At 47.1% G+C, this 26400-nt stretch overlaps 2 protein-coding genes across 18 annotated transcripts in view; one reads left to right on the top strand and one right to left on the bottom strand.

Annotated features, from left to right (window-relative positions):
• HELB (DNA helicase B) overlaps positions 1 to 17170 on the top strand; it is a 785178-nt gene extending 768008 nt beyond the window's left edge. The window contains exon 13 of the mRNA XM_069629731.1: positions 16172 to 17170. Coding sequence (XP_069485832.1) covers positions 16172 to 16264 — 93 coding nt within the window. The 3' untranslated portion in view covers positions 16265 to 17170. The remainder of the gene's footprint in view (positions 1 to 16171) is intronic.
• Positions 17039 to 26400, bottom strand: part of GRIP1 (glutamate receptor interacting protein 1) — a 1760673-nt gene continuing 1751311 nt past the window's right edge. For all 17 annotated transcript variants that reach the window (XM_069629739.1, XM_069629748.1, XM_069629732.1 and 14 more), the window contains one exon: positions 17039 to 18812. In XM_069629739.1, coding sequence (XP_069485840.1) covers positions 18579 to 18812 — 234 coding nt within the window. In that variant the 3' untranslated portion in view covers positions 17039 to 18578. The remainder of the gene's footprint in view (positions 18813 to 26400) is intronic.

Genomic DNA, 26400 nt, shown 5'->3' with positions numbered 1-26400 from the left:
ACTATACCAGGGTGTGATAAACTGGGACTATACAACTGGGGTTCTTTAACAAGGTACATGTTTTCCTTTACAAACTGGAGCATAGTGGGATTGTGAAGACTGGAGGCACGCTGGGACATTCACAGTGTGCTATGGTGAAGAGAATAGTTGAATTGTGTATAATGAACAAATTGAGAATAGGTTGGGGGTATATAATGGCAGTATAACATAATAGTATAACAAGATACTGGGATTCTGCTAATTGGATTGTAAACATTAACATACTGACAATGTGCAAACTGTGCTGGACAAGGATTATTAAACTAGGAATATACTGTGGTTGTGACTATGTTCACGGAACGTGTAAATAGAATAGAATGTTATTGTTAAACTGGGACATTATACAATTGTTAAGAAACTCCGGTTTGCGCTATAATTGCCAAACTGGGAATGCATTAGTGTTGTGTTGTGCAAACTAGGAGTGTACTGAGATTCTATAACTGGGACCATACTAGTATTCTGCAGACTGGGCATGTAGTAGGACTGTCAACCTGGAAGGGTACTGGCATTGTTAAATTCTTACGACACTAGGAATGGTAAACTCCAAGTACACTGTGATAGTGCATTTTGGAAATGCACTTGGAGTATGTTGTAATCCGCCCATTTGGAACACTACTGAGGTTATCACAGTAGCATACTGGGAATGTATTAGGGTTGTAAACACTAAGTGTGTGTTGGGATTGTGCAATGTGGGTATATAGCACTGTTGTTAAAACTTCATTCTACTGGGGATCATCAAGCAGAGTGTAGTGTACCGTCTAAACGAAAGATAAAAAAAGTATTGTCTAATCTGAGCTATGCAGGGATTGTTCAATTGGAAATTTACAATCCATCCTAATACAGTAAGGTGCACACTAGTTCTGTCAAATGGAGGTGAGTATACTGGGATTACCAAACTGTGATGTTGCAATCTGTGTATATAGTGGCACTATCAACTGTGATTGTGCAAACTCGACATTTATTTAATTTGTCAAACTTGAGTATTGGAGAGTGGTAATGTTGGGAGTTAACTTGGTTTGTCAAACTGGGTATAAACTAGGATTGCATGCTGGAAATATACGCATGTTACCAAACTTGGAGTTCACTGGGGTTGTTGAATTTGAAATAAACTGTTGTAAGTCGGAAACAAACGGGGATTGTGCAAACTGCATACACACATGCATTGTGAATGCTGGAATGGAAGTGGGTATATTTATATTCTTTTATTGTGATCTGGTTTTAAGAAGTAAACCTTTCACATTCAAACGTAAAATATTTTCAGCCTATTAAACAATTAATGAATTACAAGTGACAAGTGCCTACATCAAACCTCTAAGCGAGGACAGTTTGAACACTAGAGTACCTATATTTTAAACATAAATTCATAAACCATTAGCTGCAAATCAACCAACCAACCAATACAATTAAAATACATATTAATCTAGTTCACATCAACCAACAATATTAAAGCAACAGACCCTGAGGGTTCTGGGGGGAATTACCCTGAGGCGCCAGTTATAAGCCTGAGCGAAAGCTCTATGGTTCCAATCTCTCTCTTGAGAGGTGTGACCTAACCAGAATCTTACTGTATCGTATTTCATAGCGGAGCATTTCATTACCATTTCAGAATAATCCCAGTTATCTCTGATATCACTCAGGAGTTGGTTCATCTGTATTATAGTTGATGGAGATCCTTTCAATCTCTTCCCAAATTATTCACAGTCAGATTGCTGAACCTTTGATCACATATTCTTCCCAAAACAATGCGTACATTTCAGAATTAAATTATCATGATCGCTCTTAGATGAGTTTATCATTCAAGTGACTGTGCCTTCTCAAATAAATAAGCAGACAAAAAAAATGTGATTGAAGATCTAGTGTGAAATTAATCTGGACCATGTCGGTTGACTAGAACAGTCCCCTTGTAAATTACTATTTTTTTTAAACAAATTCCATTTCTCCAGGAAATCCAAACAGATATCATACCTCTAGATGTTTCCTTATTAATCTGAAATGGGGAGTTCAACTAATTGGAGGGGATAGGAAGATGGTTGACATTCCTGTCCGCCATCGTATACGGACAGAGACGATTAAAATCCCCTGCACATATCACATAGTTGGAATCACCCTTTTCTTCCCAATGTAATCAAATAATATCCAGCTCCATTCTTAGCAGAACTTCACACTTGACGGGCTGGTACAGTGCAAATGTGTTAGTAAAATACTCTGATCACTAGCTCCTTGGTCATTAGCAAGCCTCCCTACCAGCATTGAGGGGGCCTTAGAATGCACTAATTGGAGTGTAGCACCCAAATTGGTTTATGTAGTTATCGGGAGACTCCCAGAAAGCCTCCCCTTTTAGGTTTTCCTAAAAATAATTCAAAAACCATCCATTACCAGTACTAATTACAATATTTCCGGTTGAAGGTTGAAAAATATCTAACTTATAAAATAAATCCTTCACATTTTGATTCAAAAACCTATTTAAACCTCTAGTGTTCCAAATTAACAACGCTAAAGTTTCATTCTTAGCAACCTGGGCAAGAACCTGTTTGAACAGGTAAGGCTGAGGATAGCCAGGACCAGTCTCCTTGTCTCAGTCCGATCGAGGCTACTTCAAACCTGCCTGTGACCAGACTTGTAAATTTGGCATTTTATTTTCATATCATTGGTTGCAGACCGATCAACAGTGTGGAGCCTTACAGTTTGAGTACTTGTTAGCCCTCAACGTTTAACACTGGTAAAATAAATCATGGCCTCATTGTAGTAGTGCTTCATGGGCATCCCTGACCAGTATTAAAGATGGCAATTTTTAATACAAATATACATTAACTTATTAAACTGCGAACCTTTGTGAAATTCTGTCAGCTTTGTATCAGCTGATGATAGAACAGACAGGGACAGTATACCTCTAAAGAGTGAAAGAATGCTCGATTGATTCAATGATGTTTCTTGGCGACCCTTAAAGATGGATTCAGGCTTTAAATTGGGCTTGCTAACTACCTCTTGCAAGGTAACGGTACCACTAGGCTCGCACGGAGACCCTGATGCCCAGCATTCCCAAACCATCAATGGCTTTGAAGAGGCCCAGTTGTCTGATGTTACAATCGACTCTGAATTGTTTGGTTCAGTCAGAGATCCCAAATGACCATTAGTTGTAGGACAACTGAACTCGAGCATCCAGGCCTTCATCCACCTCCTCCAAGTCCTCAGTCTGTGATTCTATAAAAAAAATCCTCATATCTTTGAGTGGATTGATTTGTTTTTGTTACGCTTCCCTTTTCTTGGCTTAAAGATGACCAAGCTGTCCGCTACCACCTCCTCTCCCTCCAAAATTGTAGAAAGAAGACCTCTGTTGTAATGTGCACGGGCGCCTGTGGAATGTTGATGCCGGTTCAGGAGTCAACATTCCACAGCGGCCGGTTGATCAGGGACGCTGGAGGAGGAGGTGCCTGTGGGGTCCACGCAATAAGGAATGTTGATGCCGGTTCAGGAGTCAACATTCCACAGCAGCCGGTTGATCAGGGACGCTGGAGGAGGAGGTGGTGCCTGTGGGGTCCACGCAATAAAGAGCTTGTATACTCTTCCCGTGTGAGGAGATTTTGTCAACCTCCTTGTATCTTTCAGCCGCTTGGCTTTTTTCTTTTTCTTAGAATTGCTAGAGTTGGATTCAATAGTTCCTGAGGCAGTGGTTTGTGAGAACTGAGGTGCCTTGAGAATTTTCCTTAAAGATTTCCTCAAGCCCATTTGTCTAGAAGTGGAAATATGTTTGATTCTTGGACTTTTTCGTTTGCAATTTAGCAGACGGCATCCCGTTTTTCTTTATCACCACAATTTCCCCCACCACCATCAGACCCAGTCTGTCTGACTCCTTGGGTGGCAAATTATGACCTGCCTGGTCGAATGTGCTCATGTTGTTTAATAGTGGGATTGGCAGACCTCCCCAATAATGGAATTTGTGTCGACTGAAAATTGTCCCCAGATGATAAAGGGGGCTTGAGCCGAGTTGAGGAGTTGTGTTCTTAGAATCTTTTGCAATTGGGAGGAATGTAGCTTAACTTCCCTGCTAATGTTGCATAAACGAACAATAGATTGGAGGACCAAGTTTCAGGCTGATATTGAACTGGCACCCAGTGTTGAGCCATCTGGAAATTCAGAGTTTTCAAAATGCTGGGATGATGCCACGGAATTTACTCTAACCTCTTTATTTTCCTCCATGCTTCCGACAAACTCATATTATGGATTATCCAAAGGAATTTATAAACTGCACTTAAATTGGAAGGTGGGACTTCCAGTGCTGAGATTTCATCTTCCAAGCTTAGACATGCTTCCAGCAACGGCAGCAAAGTGTTTTGTAAAGTACTCGTTGTCCAGCCATTGTGCTGTTTGTGGCGCTATAGGTGTGTCCCCTTACCTAGCCTGGCACCAAGCTCCCTCCACCACGTGCTGTACAGCAGAGATTCCTTTTGGGGAATAGAATTAGGTGATTTTGGCTTGAGGAACCGCTAGTACGCTTTTCTTTCCATTACAGGCTCGCTAGACTGAGTAATTCTTTGCCTAAAGTGTTGACCTCTTTGCTGCATACATTTTAGTGTCTTTTTCCCACTTGCATTCTTTCTTTGTGAAAGGATTTGGTACAGTTTAATAGCTCTCCTTACTCTGCAGTGAAGGGATGAGAAAGCCAACTCTTCTTGGTTCTTGAATAGGACTAATTCACACGCAGACTTTCAGGTTTAGCAAGGCTTACTCCAGCTAAACACCATCAGTGTGCCAATTGGCATTCAGAAATAAATCACAGCAGTTTTACCAACAGGTAAGGTATAAAAGGCTGGCTTTCTTCCTGTAGTGAGTAGATTCCAAAGCTGGCTTTTCTCCAGCGAGTCCAGCAGAGAAACTCGCCAGCCTGCACCACCGCTAGATATTCCAACAAACAAAGGTAACTGAGGAAAATTCCATGGGGCCTGAAACGCTTGAAAGTTTGCATTGCAGCCCAACAACCTGCTCTCCGAGAGACGAACATCACACACCCCTGCAGACTTTTTCTGTCATTCCTGGGGGTGTAGTCTGTGGCTGCCAGTACAGGCTGCATCTTTGCTCCCCTCTGGACATCGCGGGAAGCAGCAGAAGGTCAATCTGCTCGAAGAGGGCAGTCAAGGCTGGCAAGATGGGGTTACCAAACATAATGGAAAATAGCTATGATGTAATAATAGAAACTAGCAATGATCTGCTGAACCTTACACTGGAAACGTGACACAACTGGGCATATTGGAAACCGACTATGATCTTCCAAAAAGGCTTAGCGTAACTGATGATAAACCATGTAAGCCGGTTGACTGGAAACTGGCAATCGTGTGATTGCTGGCTCAAATAGCCTATATGTAATTATTTTTCGAATGTCTGTGCATTTCTACAGCATGGGGTCTGGCATGGATTCACATGCTCATGAATATTCCCCGTCGTCAGGCCGGGAATCCTCGGTATAGAAAAAATCAGTATCCGTTTCGTTTCTGATATGTCTTTCTCAGTAGTAACCAATCACTGGTCTCTGGGTCCTACTGCCCCCAGCCAATGACTGCCCTCTCCCTAAGCCCCGCCCCTGGCAGCCATCCTCAGATTTTTACCGCACGTTCAAGTGTTGGGAGTCCTCGTGCTTAGCTCTCGAGCTTTTACTGCGTTTTCGTGTTTTTTTCAAGAGATTTTCTCGGTTAAATAGAGCCTCAAGCTCCACCGTTTCTACTTCCGATCAACGGGGATCCGTTTCGGAGTTTCTACGCCCCTCAAGGGTGAAGATTTCGTCGAGTTATGCTTTTGGAGGTTTCCAGAAGTTCCGAGGCCTACCCCGGACATGGCCCAGGAGAAAGGGAGCTCGACGCCCAGGAAGCTGTTCAGGACCTGCCCTGGATGCCAACTTCAGAACGTTTCAAGGAGGACGAGCATTCGTTATGCCTCTAATGTCTCCATGAGGACAAGACGCACAAGGAAAAGGATTGCGCGTTTTGTGGGAACATGTCGGAGTGGACCATGAAGGATCGCCACCTCCGTCTCGCCAACTGGCTGGAAGGTAAGAGCCCGCCAGGCGAGAAGAAGAAAAAGAAGTCCGAGCGGTCTTCTAAGTCCTGTGAGGGTGCTCCGGTGACGGGGACCCAACAAAAGGCTAAGCACCGCGAGTCCGCGGGCACCGGGAGCGCCGAACGGTCAGGCTCCTTGGCTGCCAGGCAGGGTGCATCCTCCCCGGCGCCATTGACCACGAGCCAACGCTCTGGCTCGGGTAAGAGGAAGTCCGAGAACCCGGCGAAGCTTCTGGAGAGGCCCCGGTCGATCTCGAAGATTCAGGCAGAGGTGGAGCGAGGCTCGGACCCTCCCCCAAGGTGAAGGCCCAAGGCATAGAGAAAGTGACGTTGGCCTTAATTCACCCTGCTAAGACCTCGATTGAGGATGTCGCCGCGGCCCTGGCTCAGCCTGTGGAGGCTACACCAGTGGAGGCGCCCTCAGGTACCAGAGTCTCCCTGCCACCGCGGAGGGAGTCGTCTTTCAAGCCCATCGAGAAGACCCCCACGAACTCCTCGTTGGAAAGGGTGGGGGAGGGGTTGGTGGCCGTCGTGGATACGGACACGACCTCTGAAGAGGAGGCCCAGCCCATCGGGAGGGATCCCGACGAGGGCGACGGTGACGCAGGCGAGGCTCCTCAAGAGCCCTCGCTCCCGTCGTTTCCGGCGCCGCAGGACACCTCGGAGGCCATTTTGTCAGCCATCCAGTCCTTATGCTCGGAGATAAGGACTAGGTTGCCCCTTCCCCCGACAGAGGTACCTGAACCAGACCCGACGGAGGAACCGGAGCCAGGACCTTCGGAGAGCCCACCACTTAAGAGGAGGATGACACATCCTAGGCCTCCTCTCCTGCCTCTGCGGCCTTCTCTGCCTTCCCCCCGGTGATGATACAGGCATGGACACGACTACGACGGGTACGGATGACGACGACAGGACATGTCCCCCGTCACCCCATTGCCCGGGCGTCCCCGCCCGGCGAGATTGGATCCTTCCATGCAATGATTTCCAGGGCATCCGAGCTCTTCCAGCTCTGCCCCGAAGTAAAGGAGGAGGAGGGGTTCCTTTACCAATGGCGCGAGGCTAAAAGGAAGACGGTCCTCTCCGTACCGCTTCTTGATGACATCTGGGATGAGGGGCTCGCCCTCCTCAAGAACCCTGCCACGGCTCCTGCGAAGAGGGACCGGTACGAGAAGAAGTACCGGGTCCCCGACGCTGCCCCTTTGTGCCTTAGGGCGCAACATACCCCGGACTTGGTCGTTTCGGCGGCGGCCAAGAAGAAAGCGGGGGGGGGGGGCCATCGGCCTCGACTTCAACCTCCCCTCCGGACGGCGAGGGTAGGAAGCTGGATGCGATGGGACGACGGGTCATCTCATCTGCAGCGACGACCATCAAGGCGGCCAACGCCCTGGCCATCGTAGCCCGCTACGACAGGGAGTTGTGGTTCAAGATCGTCCCTCTGTTGGACTTCCTTCCGGATGCCAAGAGGGCTGAGGCCCTGGAAATCTTACAGGAAGGTGAGATTGCCTCGGACCACGCCATTACGGTGGCTACGGACATCGCCAACACCGGTTTCCGTCAGTTGGGCGACGGTGTTTGCCTGAGACGACGAGGATGGCTCAAGGCAACGGATTTCCGCCAGGATGTTCAGACCAAGGTTTTGGACATGCCTTTCGATGGGAACAACCTTTTTGGCAAGGCGGTTGATGAATCCCTTCAGGCGATCAAGACGGAGACGGCCCGTGCACTGGGTGTGCTCCAACAGCGACGGCCGTCCTTTCGGAGCTCCGGAGGCAGACCGGGTGCCTCCAAGGGAGCCGGCAGCAGCTCCTCTACGTACCGTCAAGCGGCAAGGTCTTCATCGCAGGAGGCCTACAGGGGACGCGGCAAGTCAGGTGGATCCCGCCGTCGTCGCAAAGGTGGTCAAGGAGGCAAAGCGGCCTCCAAGCAAGATTGAACCGACCGTCGGGTCGGGACCCTGCCGATGCACCCTGGTGGGAGGCCGGCTGACGAAGTTCGTCGGTGTGTGGGAGTCCATCTCCACCGACCGTTGGGTGCTGGACGCCCTGGCCCGGGGGCACGCCCTCGAGTTCCAGAAGAGGTGCCCCTGCATTCCTCCCGTGGCCAGGAAGGAAAATCACGTCCCTCAACTGCTGTTGGAAGTAAGGGCGATGCTCAGGAAAGGTGCCATCGAGCTCGTCCCGAAGAGGCTTCGGGGCTCTGGAGTTTACTCAAGATACTTCCTCGTGAAGAAGAAGACGGGAGGATGGCGTCCCATTCTGGACCTGCGACGACTAAACAAATACATCAAGGCACAGAAGTTCCAGATGGTCACCCTCCAGCACGTGCTGGGACAGCTGGAGGAGAGCGATTTCCTGTCGTCGTTGGACTTGGAGGATGCTTACTTCCACATCCCTATTCTAACGAGACACCGAAAGTTCCTCAGGTTCGTGGTCAAAGGGCGGCACTACCAGTTCAGTTAAAATCGGCGCCCAGGGTGTTCACCAAGTGCCTAGCACCGTTGGCGGCGCGGCTGCGCCTGCAGGGGATCCACGTCTACCCCTACCTGGACGACTGGCTCATACGGGCAAGGACAAGGGAGCTCGCCGTGGAACACACTGCAAAGACCGTCCAGCTGCTCACGGACCTAGGGTTCTCCATGAACTTTCCAAAATCCCACCTGGTCCCGTCGCAAGTCGCCCTGTTTCTGGGAGCACAGCTCGACACAGTGGCGCGGCGGGCCTCACCGTCGGAGGAAAGGATAAGGACCATCCTAGGAAAGTTGCAACGTCTGCTGGCCACGGATGTGGAATGAGTGAGGTCTATCAAGTCCCTCCTCGGAATGATGTCCTCCTGCATTTATCTGGTGCGCCACTGCAGACTTTGGATGCAGCCCTTGCAAGAATTCCTTGACGCCCACTGGATCCAGACAACGGGCAGCTTTGAGGACAGGATCCCGCTCGACGAAGCGTTCCGTCAGGCGATACGATGGTGGGGTGTCCGCGCTCATCTGACAGCGGGAACAGGTTTCCTAGCCCCGGCCCACCAGGTGACGGTGACGACGGATGCCTCCCTGGAAGGTTGGGGAGCGCACACCGGGGGTCTCCACGTGAGAGACCTTTGGCTCCCGGAGGAGATGTCTCTCCACATCAACATATTGGAGCTCCGTGCAGTGTTCTGGGCCCTCAGGTCCTTCCTTCCGTCCTTCAAGGGCAAGGTGGTGAGGATCTTCACCGACAACACCACCACAATGTTTTACATTTGGAAGCAGGGCAGAACCAGATCCCCTGCCCTATCCAAGGAAGCCCAGGATCTGTGGCATTGGGCCGTCGCCCAAGGGATGTTTCTGGTACCCTTTCATCTGGCAGGGCTAAAAAACACCATCGCCGATTCACTCAGCAGAGAGCTGCGCTCGTGCCACAAGTGGGATCTGCGCCTGGATCAAGTGGACTGACTCTTCCGACGATGGAGCAAACCCCAGATCGATCTCTTTGCAACGGCGGCGAACTCCAAGTGCCGGAGGTTCGCCAGCAGGTTTCCCCAACCGAGGAGCATGGGCGATGCTTTCTCGTTCCCCTGGGACGGCCTGTTCCTTTATGCATTCCCGCCGTTGCCATTGCTACTCCGGCTAGTCAACCAGCTTAAGAGGTCCCGGTGCAGGATGATCCTCGTCGCACCGGCGTGGCCGAGGCAGATCTGGTTCCCGGACCTTCTGGACTTGTCAGCGTCCACACCAGTCAAGCTGCCGATGGACGCGGATCTTCTCTCCAGAGAAGGATGCGCCATTCTTCATCACGAACCAGAGTCGCTGAACTTGCAGGCCTGGCTCCTGCAGCACTAGAGTTTGGAGGATACGACATCCCGGCCGACTGCAGAGAGGTTCTTGCAAAGGCCAGGGCATCCTCAACTCTCAAGTGCTACGGACATAAATGGAAGAGGTTCTCTGTCTGGTGCCGTGCACAGAAGATTAACCCTCTGCGGATTACGGCCCCTCAAGTATTGCCGTACCTACTGTCTTTGGCCAAGGCTGGCCTATCTCACGCTTCCATCAAGGTACATCTGGCTGCCGTCTCACGTTACAGCAGAACTACAGGACGGGCGTCCTTGTGGTCTCATCGTCTGGTGAAGGAATTTATGAAAGGACTGTTCCGATCATTCCTGCCAGTGAAGGCCCCTGCCCCGGCGTGGGAGCTCAACGTGGTGCTAACTAGGCTCATGGGGGCCCCATTCCAGCCTATGCATTCAGTGCCGTTGAAGTTTCTGTCGTGGCAGACAGCATTCCTCGTGGCCATCACCTCTGCACGACGAGTGGGAGAGATCCAGGCCCTGTCTTGCAAGCCTCCATACTTGACTTTTCACGACATGCCCAAGGTGCCGTCCGACTTCCACCTCAACGAGCCCTTGGTGTTGCCAGTTTTCTTCCCGTCGCCTTCGTCGCCGGCTGAGAGGACTCTGCACTCGCTGGATGTAGCTAGAGCGCTGAAGTTCTACGTGGACCGCACAAAGAGTTTTCGGAAGACGTCACAGCTGTTTGTGAACTTTGGACCTGTGAATCAAGGGAAGGCTTTCTCGAAGACTTCCATTTCCAGATGGCTCTCCGGCTGCATCATGCACTGTCACTGGTTGGCAAACCGACCGTTGCCAGGCCGTCCGAGGGCCCATTCGACCAGAGCGACCGCTGCTACTACGGCGTTCCTGTCTGGTGTGCCCCTGCTCGACATCTGCAGGGCTGCTACGTGGAGGTCGACGCACACCTTCACGAGATTCTACTGCGTCGACCGGGATTCCAGGGAGGAGTCCAGAGTCGGCCAGGCAGTGCTGCGCAACCTGTTCACCTAAGGTGAGCCTGGTGAGGAGGTAAGAGTTGCTTAATGTTGAGTTGTTGTATTGCTTGATATTGAGCCTTTTGCCACCTCCCGTGGTTGTGCATGTGTATACTGTTATGTATTCTTATATTCATGAGCATGTGAATCCATGCCAGACCCCATGCTGGAGAAGGAACAAGTTACTTACCTGTAACTGTTGTTCTCCAGCATGGGTCTGGCATGGATTCACATGCGAACCCTCCCGCCTACCCCTCTGCGGCTCTTCACTTGGTCATACTGCCACTTCACGTGCTACCAAATCTGAGGATGGCTGCCAGGGGCGGGGCTTAGGGAGAGGGCAGTCATTGGCTGGGGGCAGTATGACCCAGAGACCAGTGATTGGTTACTACTAAGAAAGACAGATCAGAAACGAAGCTGATACTGATTTTTTCTATACCGAGGATTCTCGGCCTGACGACGGGGAATATTCATGAGCATGTGAATCCATGCCAGACCCATGCTGGAGAACAACAGTTACAGGTAAGTAACTTCTTCCTTTCCTCTAATCCCGTGAATTGCAATGCTGTGTGCGTTTAATAATGCAGGTAGTACCCCAGTACACATTTAATGTGATGAGAAGGCTGCATTTACAGCTTGAAAGCTTGCAAAAGTCAACCTGTCTCAGTCCAGAAATGTAAAACAAAATGGCTGACGCCCTGCTTTTAACACCAAATGTCTCTTGCTTAGTTGCAAAAGTCACGGAACTGTGTGTACTGTAAGCTGTCTCTCCTTCCATACTGTGTTTTCGTCTTCCTCCATATACAATGAATTCCTTCATATGATTTTCCCGTTGCTATAGTAACCAGGACTTAAGCCAGGTCTCATTTCCCAGACTTAGCATGACCTTTTGCATCATCCTATTAATTTGACTTTTAGATGCTTACATTGCTGCAGGAAGAAAAGCTGTAAGGTTCATCGGTTGTCGTGTTGTGTACCTACTATGAGATTCTTACCATGGTACAGTTTTAATTTACGCATTTAGGGAAAAATTGTTGCCTGGCAGAGTGAAGGCCATTTATTTCAACTGAACCAAGTGGTGGCATTTCAAAACTTGCCCAAGTCAGGGAAATGTTCAGGCTGATAAAGTGGGGTAGCGTCTTCCTTACAAATACCCTCCTGTTGTCTTCAGGGCCACTTTAGCATAAATAAGATGGGGCAGTCTTTTATCTTGAATGACAGCTTATTAGAATCTGGCCCGGCAGCCAATCCGAATGGTCAGAAAAGGGCTTCATAAGATCATTTGCACATGCCTAGGTAGGTGCTCCATACAAATTCCTGAAATAAAAATAAAAAACCTTAGAAGGAATGCATGATAAATCTGTAGTTTTGGTATAGATGGGATAAGGCCTGGACCTGCAAGTTTCATAGTAGACCTTGTTACGCATTAAAACCTTTTAAATACAACAATTTTATCTTCCTGTGCGTACCATTTACGCACAATTTGGTAGCAGAGTTAAGTGCCAAGGGCAGGTGACTCGACAGAAACCAGAGCAGATCTTTTGATGAATTGCAAGCCATGAAGGAGCTTGTCAAAAACAGCCCCCAGTGAAATGTGAATTGTATTCTTTTTGTTCAACTTCTCTGTCTGTAAATGCTCATGGAAAGGAGAATTTTAGGATCACGACAGTAATAAGATTCAACACTTAATTACAATTGGGAAGTAGCCTTTTTACAAACATATTATGCTCTTTCAGTAAAGACATGCCTGCATTGCACAAAAGTATTTTTTCGAAGTTCATGTGTTGTGCGCATTTGTCTTCAAGGTTCATCTAGGTGGTGTGTTAATACCCATGAATGTGTGGGTGAAGGTTTTTCACAAATGTAATAACTTGTTTGAAGCTAGACGACTTTGCTACACAACTGTTTTGGTTATGTGATTCATTTTCTGGTTGCATGTCTCATATTTCACACTCTTGCTGAGGCAAATAATGTTTAATCTTACAATTTAATTTGCACTCTATTAAAACAGTTTGTAAAATACTCTCACCTGTATACCTTATATGGGGCATGGATTAGTATGTAATGTCTAATTTAAAGGTCAATTAACCGTGAACTGACGGTGTACTGTAAATGCGGTGTACTTGTCGGTGTACTGTAAATGCGGTGTACTTGTCGGTGTACTGTAAATGCTCAGCGCCAGCAAAGCCATTGCTCAAGGATGAGTGATAGTCATTTCACTAATCAATGGGGGTCAAAGCCTCTTTCACATCTTCAACACTAGACTTAAAACATTGAAAACCTGGCTCTCCAGCCAGTGCAAGCACTCTTAGAAAAAAATAATCACATAGTTGCATTTGCAAATGAAATAGCAACTCAGCAAAACCTGTCCCTGTAGTGGCAATGCAGTTAGTGATTTCAAATCTTTATGTAGCTCTTCATGCAGCATTCTTCCAACTTATAAGCATGTATTGATTATGTTTAGCTCAGTTGATAGTCTACTGACTTCTGAAGGATGTAAGGTTCAGTCGTGCCAGTCAACATTTGATCATGAAATTAGATATACAGCCTCATTGCAACTTTGGTGGTCATTCATTGGTAAATCCAACAAATTACCACAAGCATATTTACTGTTAACACCACTTGGTCACATGGATTTACCACAGGATTACAAGTGGTTGTAGGGCAGGGGTAATCCCTATTTTTGGGCCCATAGAGCCCCATGGGGACCCTGGCCGGATTACATCAGCGGTAATTGTGCTGAAATTTGGCCTTAAAGTGGTGGATTTACCTCCAGCATGATGCTGGAGGAAAATCCTCCACTTCAAGGCCAGCCTTATTTTCAGAGGTGTGTTGAAAATGGTGGTAATTCTGTTAGCAACAAAATAAGTGGCGGCAATGAAATTACCATCTCTTTTTCAGTACCGCACTGGCAAACAATTAAGTAGTACTTGTTCCAGTAAATGAGGACTTTCATTAATCTTAAAACACATAATACACGTCATGTTTGCTTTACTGTGTAATTGGCCAAGTTTGTGTCTTAAAAATGTAAATAAATACAGACGAGATCAAATGTGCAGACCTCTGTAGAGGAAAAATGAAAGGCATATAGAGTTATTTTTCCTTCTGTAATTATAACATCCCCTTCTGCAACATGGTTTGGAAGTGAACCAGCCTTTGAGTGGCTGGGCATTGGTACACAATCACTTGAATTCCTTCTAATTCCGTTTTTTCTAAATTTCTACTACATGGAGTTTTTCTGATTCCGCAAGATAAGTTAGTGTTCCTATTTGAACTAGTCGCTAGCAATGCTTTATTATTTATATCTATCGGGAGCTTGCACTGCAGAGGCAATTCACGGTTCCTGTTCTTTGTGGGTGGTGCTCCGCCTGCTGTTATGCTATTCCTATTCTATGTGAGGGCGGCTGGGATTGCTTTGCCCCTTCTGAGCAAGCTCTTTGTGATGGGGAATTTGGACTGGTGAGACCTGTTCTGTGCAAGTCTAGCTTGCATTTCAAAGGCCCTTCATTAACCTGTTAAATGTGAGGGCGCTTGTGCTGCTCCATCCCATGCATCCAAGTGGAACATCTACTGCTGTGACTGTTAACAGCCCTAATTTCCCTCCACTGGCTCCTGGTTGCTGCAAGGATCACATTCAAATCCCTCTGCATCATCCACAAGCCTATCTGGGGTCAGGGACCACATTATCTACAACTTGCTCTAACCAAATACCCCCCTGCCAGATCTTTACACTCCACTGGCTCTAACTCTCTGCGTGTCAAGCGCTCTAAGCAGCGAGCTGGTGGCCGAACTCTTTCTTCGGCTGGCTCTCTCCTCTGGAACAGCCTCCCCCTTCCTCTCTGTCCTCAGCTGGATTTCCTCAAATTCCGGAAGCTCCTCAAGACTTTGCTCTTCGCCTCCTGCATCCCCCCTCTCCCTCCCATGCTAAACCCCACAATCGCTGAGATTGATGACCTGGGCCCTTACATGTCCTTCTGGTTCCTGGCCTTCCTCCCAATCGTCTTCAGCTTCCGCCCTCCCCCAGCACTTGACTTTGGGCACCCACTGTCCGGTGTTCTCTCACAAGCCTGCACTTATTGTATTGGTAGATGACCATTCTACCAAGTGATCTCTGCCAGGCAACTTAGCTGCTACCTGCAATTGGCTCCCTGGAACTCCTAGCACTTTTCCCCTTCCCTCGTACCCCCTCCCTCTCCACTTGCACGCTGCGAATGCTCACAAGTCTTACTAGGTCTGCCTCTTTCTTGTTCATAATTCTTGTTCATAATTTGTATTCTATTTGCTTTCCCATGTTTTCCTCCCCTTTTGCCCCGTGGGTGCTTTGAAACAGTTTTTTGTTGTATAAGCACCTTACAAATACACAATAAATAAATAAGGTAATCTTGTACTGTCAGGCCCACGACATTCCTGTTCTATGTGAGGAAAGAATGACCTACTGAGGTCCATGAAATATCATATTTTCTATATAAGGCTTCCGGAGTGCACACTCCCCTCCAATGTTTCAACTGTTCTATGTGAGGGGGAGCGTCTACCTTGCACTCATCCTCTCCACCGGTTCTACATGGTGAATGTTTTTATTGCTCTTGCCCTGATTCATCATTTGTTTGTGTGAGGGAAGTCTGCATGGCCCCTATTCACAGTGACCTGTTCTGTGTGAGTGAAGCCTTAAATGACGTATGCTTCTATTGTACCTTTTCTTTGCAAGCAGGGGAAGCTCACATTGTTAGTGTTCTGTGTCCTTTGGGAGATGGTGTTTGTTCTACTGCACACTGTGTTTTATCTGTTAATTGTGAGGGAAACCTGCTTTTCTATCATGTGGACTGCTGCCACTTAATGATTTCCTTACAGTTTTAATTGTTTCTATGCTTCGGCTGGAAGTCAAATATGTTTTACTCTTTTGTGAGGAAAAAAAATGTTTACTCCCTTGAAATCACATTTACTCTCAAAGTATAAAAATAGGGAGTAAAATACTCCCACCTCAGAATCTTGTCTGAAACACTGGTCAAAGGATAATGGAAAGGTTCTAGATCTAGGTGTTCATCTGTTGTCACTTTACAGATAGTATGACATGATGGAGTACTGCCCCCCATTACATTTATAATCCAGTTTCTTGTAATTAGATATTCATCCTGACCCACACAATCAAGTGCACACCATGAAGGCATACGTTCGAGTCAAGTCCTCCATTTGCATGTGTTAGTACTTAGTAATACAACTGCTGGTCCTCATGTGATGTGTACTATTTATATCTAGGCTACATCTAATACATTTTCTCTTTTTTAATAGGCAACTATGGATGATTCTCCACTTGGGTGTACCAGGCTCCGAGAATTATCCCTGACCACTACTTGTCAAAAACAACTTTTTTTCAAACGCTAGTCAATGTAAGATTTATTTAAGCTTTAAATGGTAGAGGAGCTGAGAAATCCTTTTATCGGACCAATGAAGCTGTACATTATGAAGACCCAAGTGTTACTCCTGCTTGTTGTGCATCGCCGTTACTGCTGCTGGGACTTGAGATTGGACACCGGACAGTGGCTTCTTGGTATCCCAGTTTAATGTGTTTAGCTTGAATGTTATTTTTTTTAATATCACTTTTGCCCTTTGGAAAACAGGTTGGACTTGACAAATATTGTTCATGCAATCCATAGTTATATGGAAGTTGCGCCTGGGATCTACGTTGGCAAATTACCCTAATTATGGTGTATGTTTTTCAAAACATCAGGAGAGCTTTAACATTTTAAATCACCCTGCCTATACAGTTGATAAGTAATGCAGAATGTTGTTGTGCTGGATAATCCTTATGCCTTAATGTGCTAAAACGATAGTTTATTGAAAATGTTTTATTAGTCACCATGGAAACTGCAAATCATTTTAATCATTCACACACATTTGAACTAAATTATGAATGTGCCATTTCTATTTTTATACTGCCCGCCTACATATTGTGTGTTGCTGTTATATGTGTGAAACATGTGTACTTACTGTTTAATTTGTACGTTCAGTGGAACTTAAACACTGTTTATATGCTTTGCTATGAAGTGTTTTTGTGTTGGAGACAACACTTTTCTCGCTTCAGAATTAACCAAATCTGCAATTCCTGCAAGAACTGCATGTTTATAGTTATCAACATTATGACATCTTTTAAATTACTTGTTTCAAATCACTGTTTATTCCAATTGATTGGTGAATCATTTTCATACAAATTGCAATAAGTTGATTTCTCAAAACCATACATAGATGAGAAATGTCATGCCATTTAAGAATTAAATTTGTACAAAAATACTTTACAGTTTAATACTTGTTTGTTACAAACAAAAATACATATCTTAAGAGACTGTCTTGATGAAAAGGAATTATCCTACATGATGTGGATCTCAAACTTTTTGTTTCCCCCGGCATTGCTGAAATAGGAAGAAATGAGTAGGTTTCCATCGAGGCAAAGAAACTAATTTGACAGTTTTCAGGGGGGAGGTTTTCTGAAGTTTCAATAGAAACTTTAACATAAAATTGGTTACAAAAATGTAACTGTTTCAAAAGGCCACGGTTACAGATGTGTGATCTCAGTTAATTATCTTTATAATCACAAAACAACTAAATAGTTGGGATGTTAGAAGAAATCAAAGGGGAACCGCCGGTGAGCCGGGGGTGGGAGGGGAGGAGTAGGGGGCAGAAAAAGAGTAGCAGTTTTTATTGCTTTTAAAATGGGTTAGGATTGGCCAATGCACTTGTAAAAGATAGGTACAATTGTAATAGCTAAAAACAAGAAATTCAGCATTGATGCTGTAGCACAAATTAAAATGTTGCTCACAGATAACGCATCCTTTTGGAGGAATGTTTTTTTAATGCCAAACAGATTTAAACTCGGACACAGTTTTGCATGGGTTTTTTTGTTGATCATGGTGCGGCATTGGAAACTCTGGTATATTCTTTTAGCCCTCCTTTTGCTACAATGACATTAAAAAAATAGTTTTTGTAAAAGTCCATTAAACAAAGGTCTAAATTCTTAGTGAAATAAGACATGTAGCTCTGTCCAGTTGAACTGTTCACACATCCTCATTTTTCCAGTGGTGTCGACGCCATTTTTCATGACTTTTCTTGCCTCGCGCTCCATTGCATAGGGAGAACGTTTTGATGAGACTCTACATATTGTGATATCATTTTCTTCTGTGCACATGAAGAGTGTCCTCACTTGCACCTATGTACAGTTATCACACAGGCCGCACAGCCAATACACCCAACGAGTTACAAGCACTTCACTAACACAAGTGTCAAACTCACAAAAGAAAGCTTGGGTATGGTGTTCCATGATTCACTTTTGCCGAAGTAACCAAACCAATGGAAGTATGCGGCTAAGCGCTAGTGATTCTGACACGGCATGAATCCCGATGCAAAATTCAATGCTTTTTTAAATATTGTTTTATGGAAGGGAGGTTCAATCTTAAATCATTTAACTTCTTTCTCAATAAGGAATTGCTGCCACCGGAATATAGTTTTTCTTCACTCTGTCCAGAATGGCAAGTATTCATGGTGGCAAACCACAAGCCTTTGTAGAAAATGTTCAGAGACCCTTGTGGTTACCTTTTATGCCAAATAGTATTCTTCAGCTGTGTCTTAAACTATGCAAGCCAAGTGTATGGCTAGTATTTAGCACCAGGTGTTCCCCCAAGTCCGGCCCAGCAAATCCCTTTTGCTATAACGTGTTGGTGGGGTCTCTTGTCTCTGTGTTGGCTATTCGTCCCGTTTGTTGGTGGAAGGCATTATTTTGGTCTATCCATTCCCCTGCTTGTAAACTCTGTTGATCAGAAATCATCTTCTGCGAAGCCAGTGGGTTTCTACTGATTACCAACTCAAGTTTGTTCCCCGACTCTGCTATTAAGGGCACTACCAGACAGCAGTCAAAGTCTCTAGTACGAACATGGTTTACCTGAATGGGAAGAAAAGAAAGAGTTATGTTTAAAAACATGTTATATTTATGTAAAGTGAGCACATTAGCTCAGTTTGATCAACGTGAAGAATATAAAGACGCTGTTGATGATATACAGAAACATTTCAATGTACACTTGCACTGTCCTTTTAACAACTGTGGGTTCCCGGTTCTGAGTCATTATCCCCAGGGCAAAAAGAATGTCGGCCTGCAATAATATTTCTAGAGCAGGGCTCCTTTACCACTGACACGGGGTGTGGACCGGCAGGCACGGGTACGTTTACGTTAATGTCCACATTATCATGTGTGTGTGTATATAAGGATCTATATCAAAAAGGCTTTTATTAGGCTGATTCGGTGTGGCCTTCAATGGGCAGGAAATTGATATTTTGGGGGTGTTTTATCCCCAGAACGCCCTTGCCCCACCTCCTGCATTGGAGAGGTTTACTTGTACTCAGGGTGGGGTTTTACCCCCTCTAATCCTCCGCCCTGCCCCCCCTCACACCATAAATGCTTAACTTACTGCCCTGGCATCTTCCCTTTTCCGGGTCACTGCGAGTGGGGCTATCAGCCTCTGCGCGCACTCATCTGCAGCAGGGTGTAACCTGGCCTCAGAGCACCATGCGCTTCCATTAGACCGTCTTCTCTGCTCACCATCATTGGATTGCCGGCATTAAACCGAAAATGATGTATAAAGATCGACTGGTTACCAATTTCTGATGAGCCACTTTAAATATGTAATGTAAACTGGTCTTACATAGTGAAATTGCTGCCATTTTGGCAGCATCTTGGTGCATGTCTCCACCTCCTCCGAAGTGCGTTGAAGGGTAGTGGGAGGAAAGACAGGTGTGCAACTGGAAGTGTTGATGGGATACAGAACAAGTAGCATCGGTGTTGCTTGAGTGAAATTACAGCCCGCAGATTCGTTCCCAATTTTGAGGTGTTCGTGGACTGATTTTAAATTTTTCAGAATTTTACACTTGTGTGCAAATTTTGGTTTGTATCCACTTTCAGTTTGTGCCCAAAGTGTCAGGCCAGTTGGGGCACAGAACCTTTCAAAGGCCCTTAATTGGATAGAAATGCAGGCAAGAAAATGCCCAAATTAGCCAATTTCTCTCCATGGGTGGAATTGGTGAATTATTTGCCAATTTCTCTGCAGAGTGAATTTTGTTGGTTTTGCCCACCACCTAATGGGCACTGTATACAGAGGGGAGCAGCCAGTGTTAAGTCGCTGCTAGTATGTGTGTTCTGGGATAGTTGGAGATCTGAGAGATGTAGGGTGTATCTGTTTCTAGGAGGTAGTGGTATTGCATAGTTCTCTGCATAGGTGGGAAGAAGAAAGGTTGAGTAGGTTAGGGTTTTTTATTTTTATAATCGTGCCATGGAGTCTTGAATGTAGCTTGTTTTGTTCATAGGAATGGGTAGGCGTGTGCTTGTTTTAATTGGCTACCTAAACCACAGGAACCCCTCGGGCGGGGTGGGGGGGGCTATGCTGGGGAATTCATATGATAAATGTCAATGCAAATTACATTAGGCCAACTAATTCTCCTTGTATATGAGCCAAACGCTCTTTGCTAGATCACTAAACCTCAATGGTAAAGTTGCTAATGTTAGTATATTATGCCTTCAGGTCGTCGTTCTTTCTGCCAATCATGTAAGAAATTATTTTTCTTGTGTGATTGGCATGAAGAACGATGACCTTAACCTGTAACATTAGGAACTTTTCCTTTGTGGCTTAGTGATCTAGCAAAGAGTGTTGGCTTATACTGCACACTACTACCAGAGCTCTAGATAAAGCTGTGCACAAATGGTTAAATGTGACACACCCATGGACTTACACGTACCTGATGAAGTATGTTTGATCTGACAGGCATTGGATTTAGTTTTTCCTCTTGGGAAGCTTAAAGATTTTTTTTTTTTGTTGTTGTTGGATACCAAATCTTATTCTTCATTACCAATGCCATTTACAAGGATAATTAGTTACATCTCAGTTCAAGTGCTGGAACAAGGTTAAGGTACTACCGGACCAGGCCGATGCGCTGTTAAGCACCCTCCCCTCTGTCCCAACCACAGCTAGACCCTTACCTAGAGCGCTCTTAAACTCCTGGATGAACGACTCCCTCATTAGTCTACCCCCAAATGGTTCACCCCCAACCTGAAGACTCTAGAAAACCCATAACCGCCCCCTTGAGCGCAAATGGCGAGCTTCCAGAACCCTGCAAAGCAAATCAGTACTCGCCCACCACCACAGAAATTACCAATCAGAGATCCAAAAGGCCAAACATTTATTATAATAGAATGACCCTGAGCTGTTGTAGCGGCAGCAAAGAGCTCCACAGGATCATCACAGAATTCCTGAATCTGCCCTGAAACAGCCGTACACAGGACGACCACCCTCGACACCAAACTCTCCATCCTGTCCACCTGCTTTACCAGAACCATCCCCAACCCAAACCCCCCCCCCCCTCCTCCTCATCCACCTGAGAACCCTTCTTTCTGCTCTTTCAGCCTATCTTTGAGCAACTACTATCCATCAGCCGGCTCACCCTTTTTCCCACCTCCCTCCTCAAAGAAACCGGTGCAGGAGAACTCGCGAGGTCCATTTTTAACGACTCCCTTACCTCTGGCATCTGGTCTCCTAGACCCCGCACAATCAGGTTTCCGTCCGCACCACAGAACAGAAACCATGCTGATCTATCTGGGATGATCTCAAAGTCACAACAGACTCGGAAGGATGCGCAGCATTTATTCTTCTTGACCCGTCAGCAGCATTTGACACAATTAACCATATGATCCTCCTTGACAGATTGCACACATTAGGATTACGGGATTCAGCTCTCACCTGGATCGCCTCATTTCTCAATAATAGACAGCAAATCACCCATCTGCCCTCTTTTCTCTCCTCTGCACACCCAGTAAAAACTGGAGTACCCCAAGGCGCTTGGCTCTCTCCCCTTCTCTTCAACATTTACATGACCCCCCCGCACCACCCAGATCATCTGCTCACACAACCGCACCTGATATAACTATGCAGATGACTCCCAAATCATCATGGGAATTCCTAAATCGACCACCTATCCTTGCCCTGACTCAGCAGCATGTTTCACAGACATTGACCGCTGGTTGATTAACTGACCATCTCCTTCTGAACCCAGGTAAAACGGAGATCATGTATGCGGCAAAACTGCTCTATTTCCCCAACCCACTCCCTTGCCACCATTCGGCCTCCCCCAACCCAATACCACTGTCAAATATCTCAGCTGCACAACGGACTCAGACCTAACTCTGTCTCACCACATCAACAATGCATCCAAAATCCTTTCATTTCCACCTTAGTAAGTGTATCTTCCCTTACCTCACCTGCCCCAACAGACTGGCTGTAATTATGTCCATTGTCATGTCCAGAATTGACTATGCTACTCCCTCTACCTGCGTGCACTGGCCTACCGGCTAAATAAATTCCAAAGAGTACAAAACCAACCAGGCTGCTTCTTACATTGGGATGAAGGTACTGCATCTCACCTGCTCTCCGGACCCTACACTGTCTCCCAATTGGATGCAGGGCCACCTTCAGATTCCTATGCATTACCCACCGAGCGGTTCACAAAGCAGGCCCCAAATTCCTGCAAGAAAAGATTGCACCTTATAACCCATCGCGCACCCTAAGGTCAAGCACTGCCCTCCTCCTCATGGTCCCACCTCCAATTCAGCCAGGATCGGAGGGTCCTCCTACTCAAACCTGGCACCAACTCTGCAAAACTCACTGCCGCTCTGCCTTAGACACAGCAAAGACTACATGGTTTTCCGGAAGGTACTCAAAACCTGGCTCTTCGCCTGAAAACTCATAAGGGAATGCCGTGAACACTTGATTTACTGCCATGACCAACACAAGGTGTGCTATCCAGCTCAATACGGACTCTTTCATAGACTCTCAGGCCAGACAGTATCTGCTCCCATTACCCAGAACCTTTGGCCCATAATTTTAACATGAATCGTAGTAGCACCCATGGAGTTGCTTCATTATCTTCATTCGCAAGATTACTCTACGCTGTGAGGCCTAGAGATATCGATCTCCAATAATCTGGACCAATTGTGCGAGACTCGTAACCCAATCACTAATAGCACTCAAGGCCATGCAATTATGCACTATGCTATCAGTCCAAGAATGAACATGCCTGCTCCTCAACTGGAAATCCTAGAGCAGAACTAGATACTGGGGGGGGCGTCTAGCACTTATTTGCTAATTGCACCGATCAGTGAATGTATTTAGCAGAACTACCTACCGGGAATCTATATAGCGGAACTACCAACCCAAGAACTAATAGCACTTATTAACTTGATCATTGCTCTTCACATATGCACTACGCTATCAGTCCAGGAAAGGCCCTTGCTTGCTAATCTTACCCATCTGTTAGTCCCTGAGCAGAACTATATACCAAGGACGGTTCTAGCACGTATTCATTGCTAATCCTACCTATCTGGGAATATTTTAGTAGAACTACCTATCAGGGAATCCATTTAGCAGAATTATCGACTTAGGACGTCTCTAGGACCTATACAGTAATGACAGGAATTTGCAACAGATCTGCCTGTCGCCACCCATCAGTCTTTGCCAATGCAATTTGACCAAACAAGACACAGCAAGGACCTTAGCCTAACAGCCTGAACCCAAAGGAGATGGCACCTCCTCGGCAGGCACTGCAAGCTCAACAGGAACAAGGTCCCCTGGAGAGCACACAGACACTCAATCACACCATTATGCTAACTCTTTCCTCTGCACTAACAAACTGTAGCGTCACCCCTCGATTGATTCGGCCTAGCTGCACACCGTAGTCTCATTCACAAACTCGAGCGCCGCCAGAATGCATATACCCAAGTCCATTGGTCTTGCTGCACACGTAACCACTGCACCACAGCTAGCACCAGCATGCAGCTACACACCGCTTATTCCACACTGGCTGCACACATACCTAGTGCACCCAAGCACGTTTTACTACATTACTCTTTCCACTGACCTGGACTGAGGGCATTCAACCCCCAGCGCTTTGGAATCATACCAATGGTAAAAGGCGCTATACAAATGCCCAATAACATAAATCAGATGCAAATTGCAGTGATGTTTGTCACAAGCATTCGCCACTACCCTCAAGATGTCCCTGACGTTTAGGTTGCTTGTGTTTAATCCTTGTTGGGCAAAACAAGGATACTGGTTGAGTTCCTTAATAATTAATGAATATTTAAGAACAAACTATATATTAATAATTTGATCTACGTTTCATGTGGTGCATGCTTTCTTGGATTTTTGTTCAATTCTTTCTCGACCGCCAACTAGGCAAGTACTTGTGGAGAGGCTCCAAAACTGGGATCCCCTCTACCGAAAACTAACATTGCTGAAAAACCTGCTCTCCTGGATGGGCCCCATAAAGGAGGTTTTCGCTCACTATACCTTTCACAGAAGAGAAATATCCACTTGCATATCAGTCTGGTCCTGCCCACAAGGACAGTCCAGTGCCGGCAATTCGCCACTGAACAAGAGTACCAACTGCAACCCCACACTTATGTCTGCTTTGTTGGGGGCAATCAGTGAGTCCTGTCCCATTTCCTCCATACTGTATGGGCGTCCCTCGCTAGGGAGGGGAGACAAAACCTTTTTCACCAGAAAGATGATCTTCACGTTTAAATTTAGATGCATGCTGGACATGGGCTTGGGAGCATGTGCTCCCCTGGCTCCGCCCACTGACGCCACACCCCAGTCCTCTTTTCCATGTTGACGGGAACAGACCGCTTTCACCAGTGCTCCTGGGTTAGGCCCCTCTTTTAATCAGGTACCACTCTTTCCTCTGGCGCCACGCTCCTCCCCAGCGCATGTCAACAACGGTGGGCTTCTGCAGGTGTCCAGCCTGCGAGGGTCCCTTCCCAACTGCCGACCCCCCCCCCCCCCCCCCACACCCTCTGCCACCTTGGCCCTGACCACAGCTGGGAAGGCTGTACCACACACAATGCGCTGACACAGTACGCGCCCTCAAGACCATATTAGCCAGGTCGAGGGAGCTCTTCAGGAAGTCGCCTCAAGGGGACCTAAGGGCGTTTGTTAAGCAGAAGACCAGGCCCAAGGTAGGTGCACTGTTCTCCTCCACACCCCGCAAAGGAGACTCCTTCCCCAGGAAGCGCACGAGCGGGAGGGACCTAACAGGTCCTAGTACCAGCATACAGACTGAATCTGCTCCAGCTACCGACCACCAGGCCGAGGGGGTCACGAGATCCTACCGGTGACTCTGCTGAGGGACCGCAAAGGTTCTAATATTGGGTCTCAACCCGAGGGGCTACGCCCTATTACCGGACTGATGTCCGAGGGGGCACCTGTACACAGCACTACCAGCGCCACAGCCGAGGGTACTCTGCCTACAATTAGGCCTCAACCTCCACCGCTCTGCGTACTGGAGGAAGCTGGGCCCAGTGTGGCAAGCGCCACGTGTGTCGTGGCATGCAGCCGAACAAAATTGCGGCTCGCCCGACACCATCCCCCTTCGGGGACCATGTAGGGGAACGAGTTTCCTGGTGTGACTGGTCCATGCCTGGCTAACGGCATACCCATCAGGTTTGCAGGGCAGATACACCTCTCCCCATACAGCCAGACAGGGTGCACCTAGGTCTCAGAAATCTCAAGGCCCTGCGCCTATGCTGGTTCCATCAAGAACTCCACCGGCCTGTAAAGACAGGTTATTTGAGCGGTTCTTTACTCTCATGAGGTCCTCACAGATGGACACCATCCTTAGGGATGTGATCAGGGACATACTCTCTCCCGTACAGCCGCTAGCACCCACGGCCATGCCTCCCTTGGGTCCAGCTCCTCCGGTTCCAACGCAGCCCCAGCTGCCCACGCCAGTCCCATCAACCCTGGGTGCCAGTCACAGCTGCCCTGTAACTGCTGCCGCAGCAGCAATTGGCGCCCATCAGTATGCCCACAGCTCCCTGCTCCTAGCACTCCTCTACCTGCACTGGACCAGCAAGACACATTGGTGGACACAGATAAGGAGGAGGAGGACCCAGACACCATCATCTGCCAAAGCCTTTCATGAACGACTGACAGGCCTGGCTGAGTATTTGGGGATCCCACAGGTGGAACAACCAGAGGCAATTTGCAGAAGTTCTCACTCTACACCCCACAGCTAGAACAGGAATACCAATGCAGAAGGACGTGGTGGCGCTGGCCAAAAAAGGATGGCCCAAGCCACACTCTGCACAGCCTACCAACAGGCGTCTCTATGCTAAGTTTATGCAAATGGAAGGGACCCCCCCACCCCCTTACTGTCGGCACACCCCCAGCCACACTCCTCTGTCATGGCAGCGGCCTCACTCTACTCTAAGCCTCATTCGTCCTTGGCTACTTCAGCCTCTGCACTCCTGGGCAAGGAGGAGAAGATCCAGGAGGCGTTTGGAAAGAAAATCTATTCCAACACTACTCTCCATCTGCGCCAGTCCAATGTGGATGCCATGCTGACAGCAGTGAACCAGAGGCTCTGGCAAGAGATCGCGGATTTCCTACCTGAGCTCCCAGTACATAGCCAGGCTCAATTCAAAGGTGGGC

The sequence above is a fragment of the Ambystoma mexicanum genome, chromosome 12 (assembly GCF_040938575.1).
Source record: "Ambystoma mexicanum isolate Mex_15411 chromosome 12, UKY_AmexF1_1, whole genome shotgun sequence".
Classification (NCBI taxonomy): Eukaryota; Metazoa; Chordata; class Amphibia; order Caudata; family Ambystomatidae; genus Ambystoma; species Ambystoma mexicanum.
This window is presented reverse-complemented; position numbering and strand designations above follow the sequence as displayed.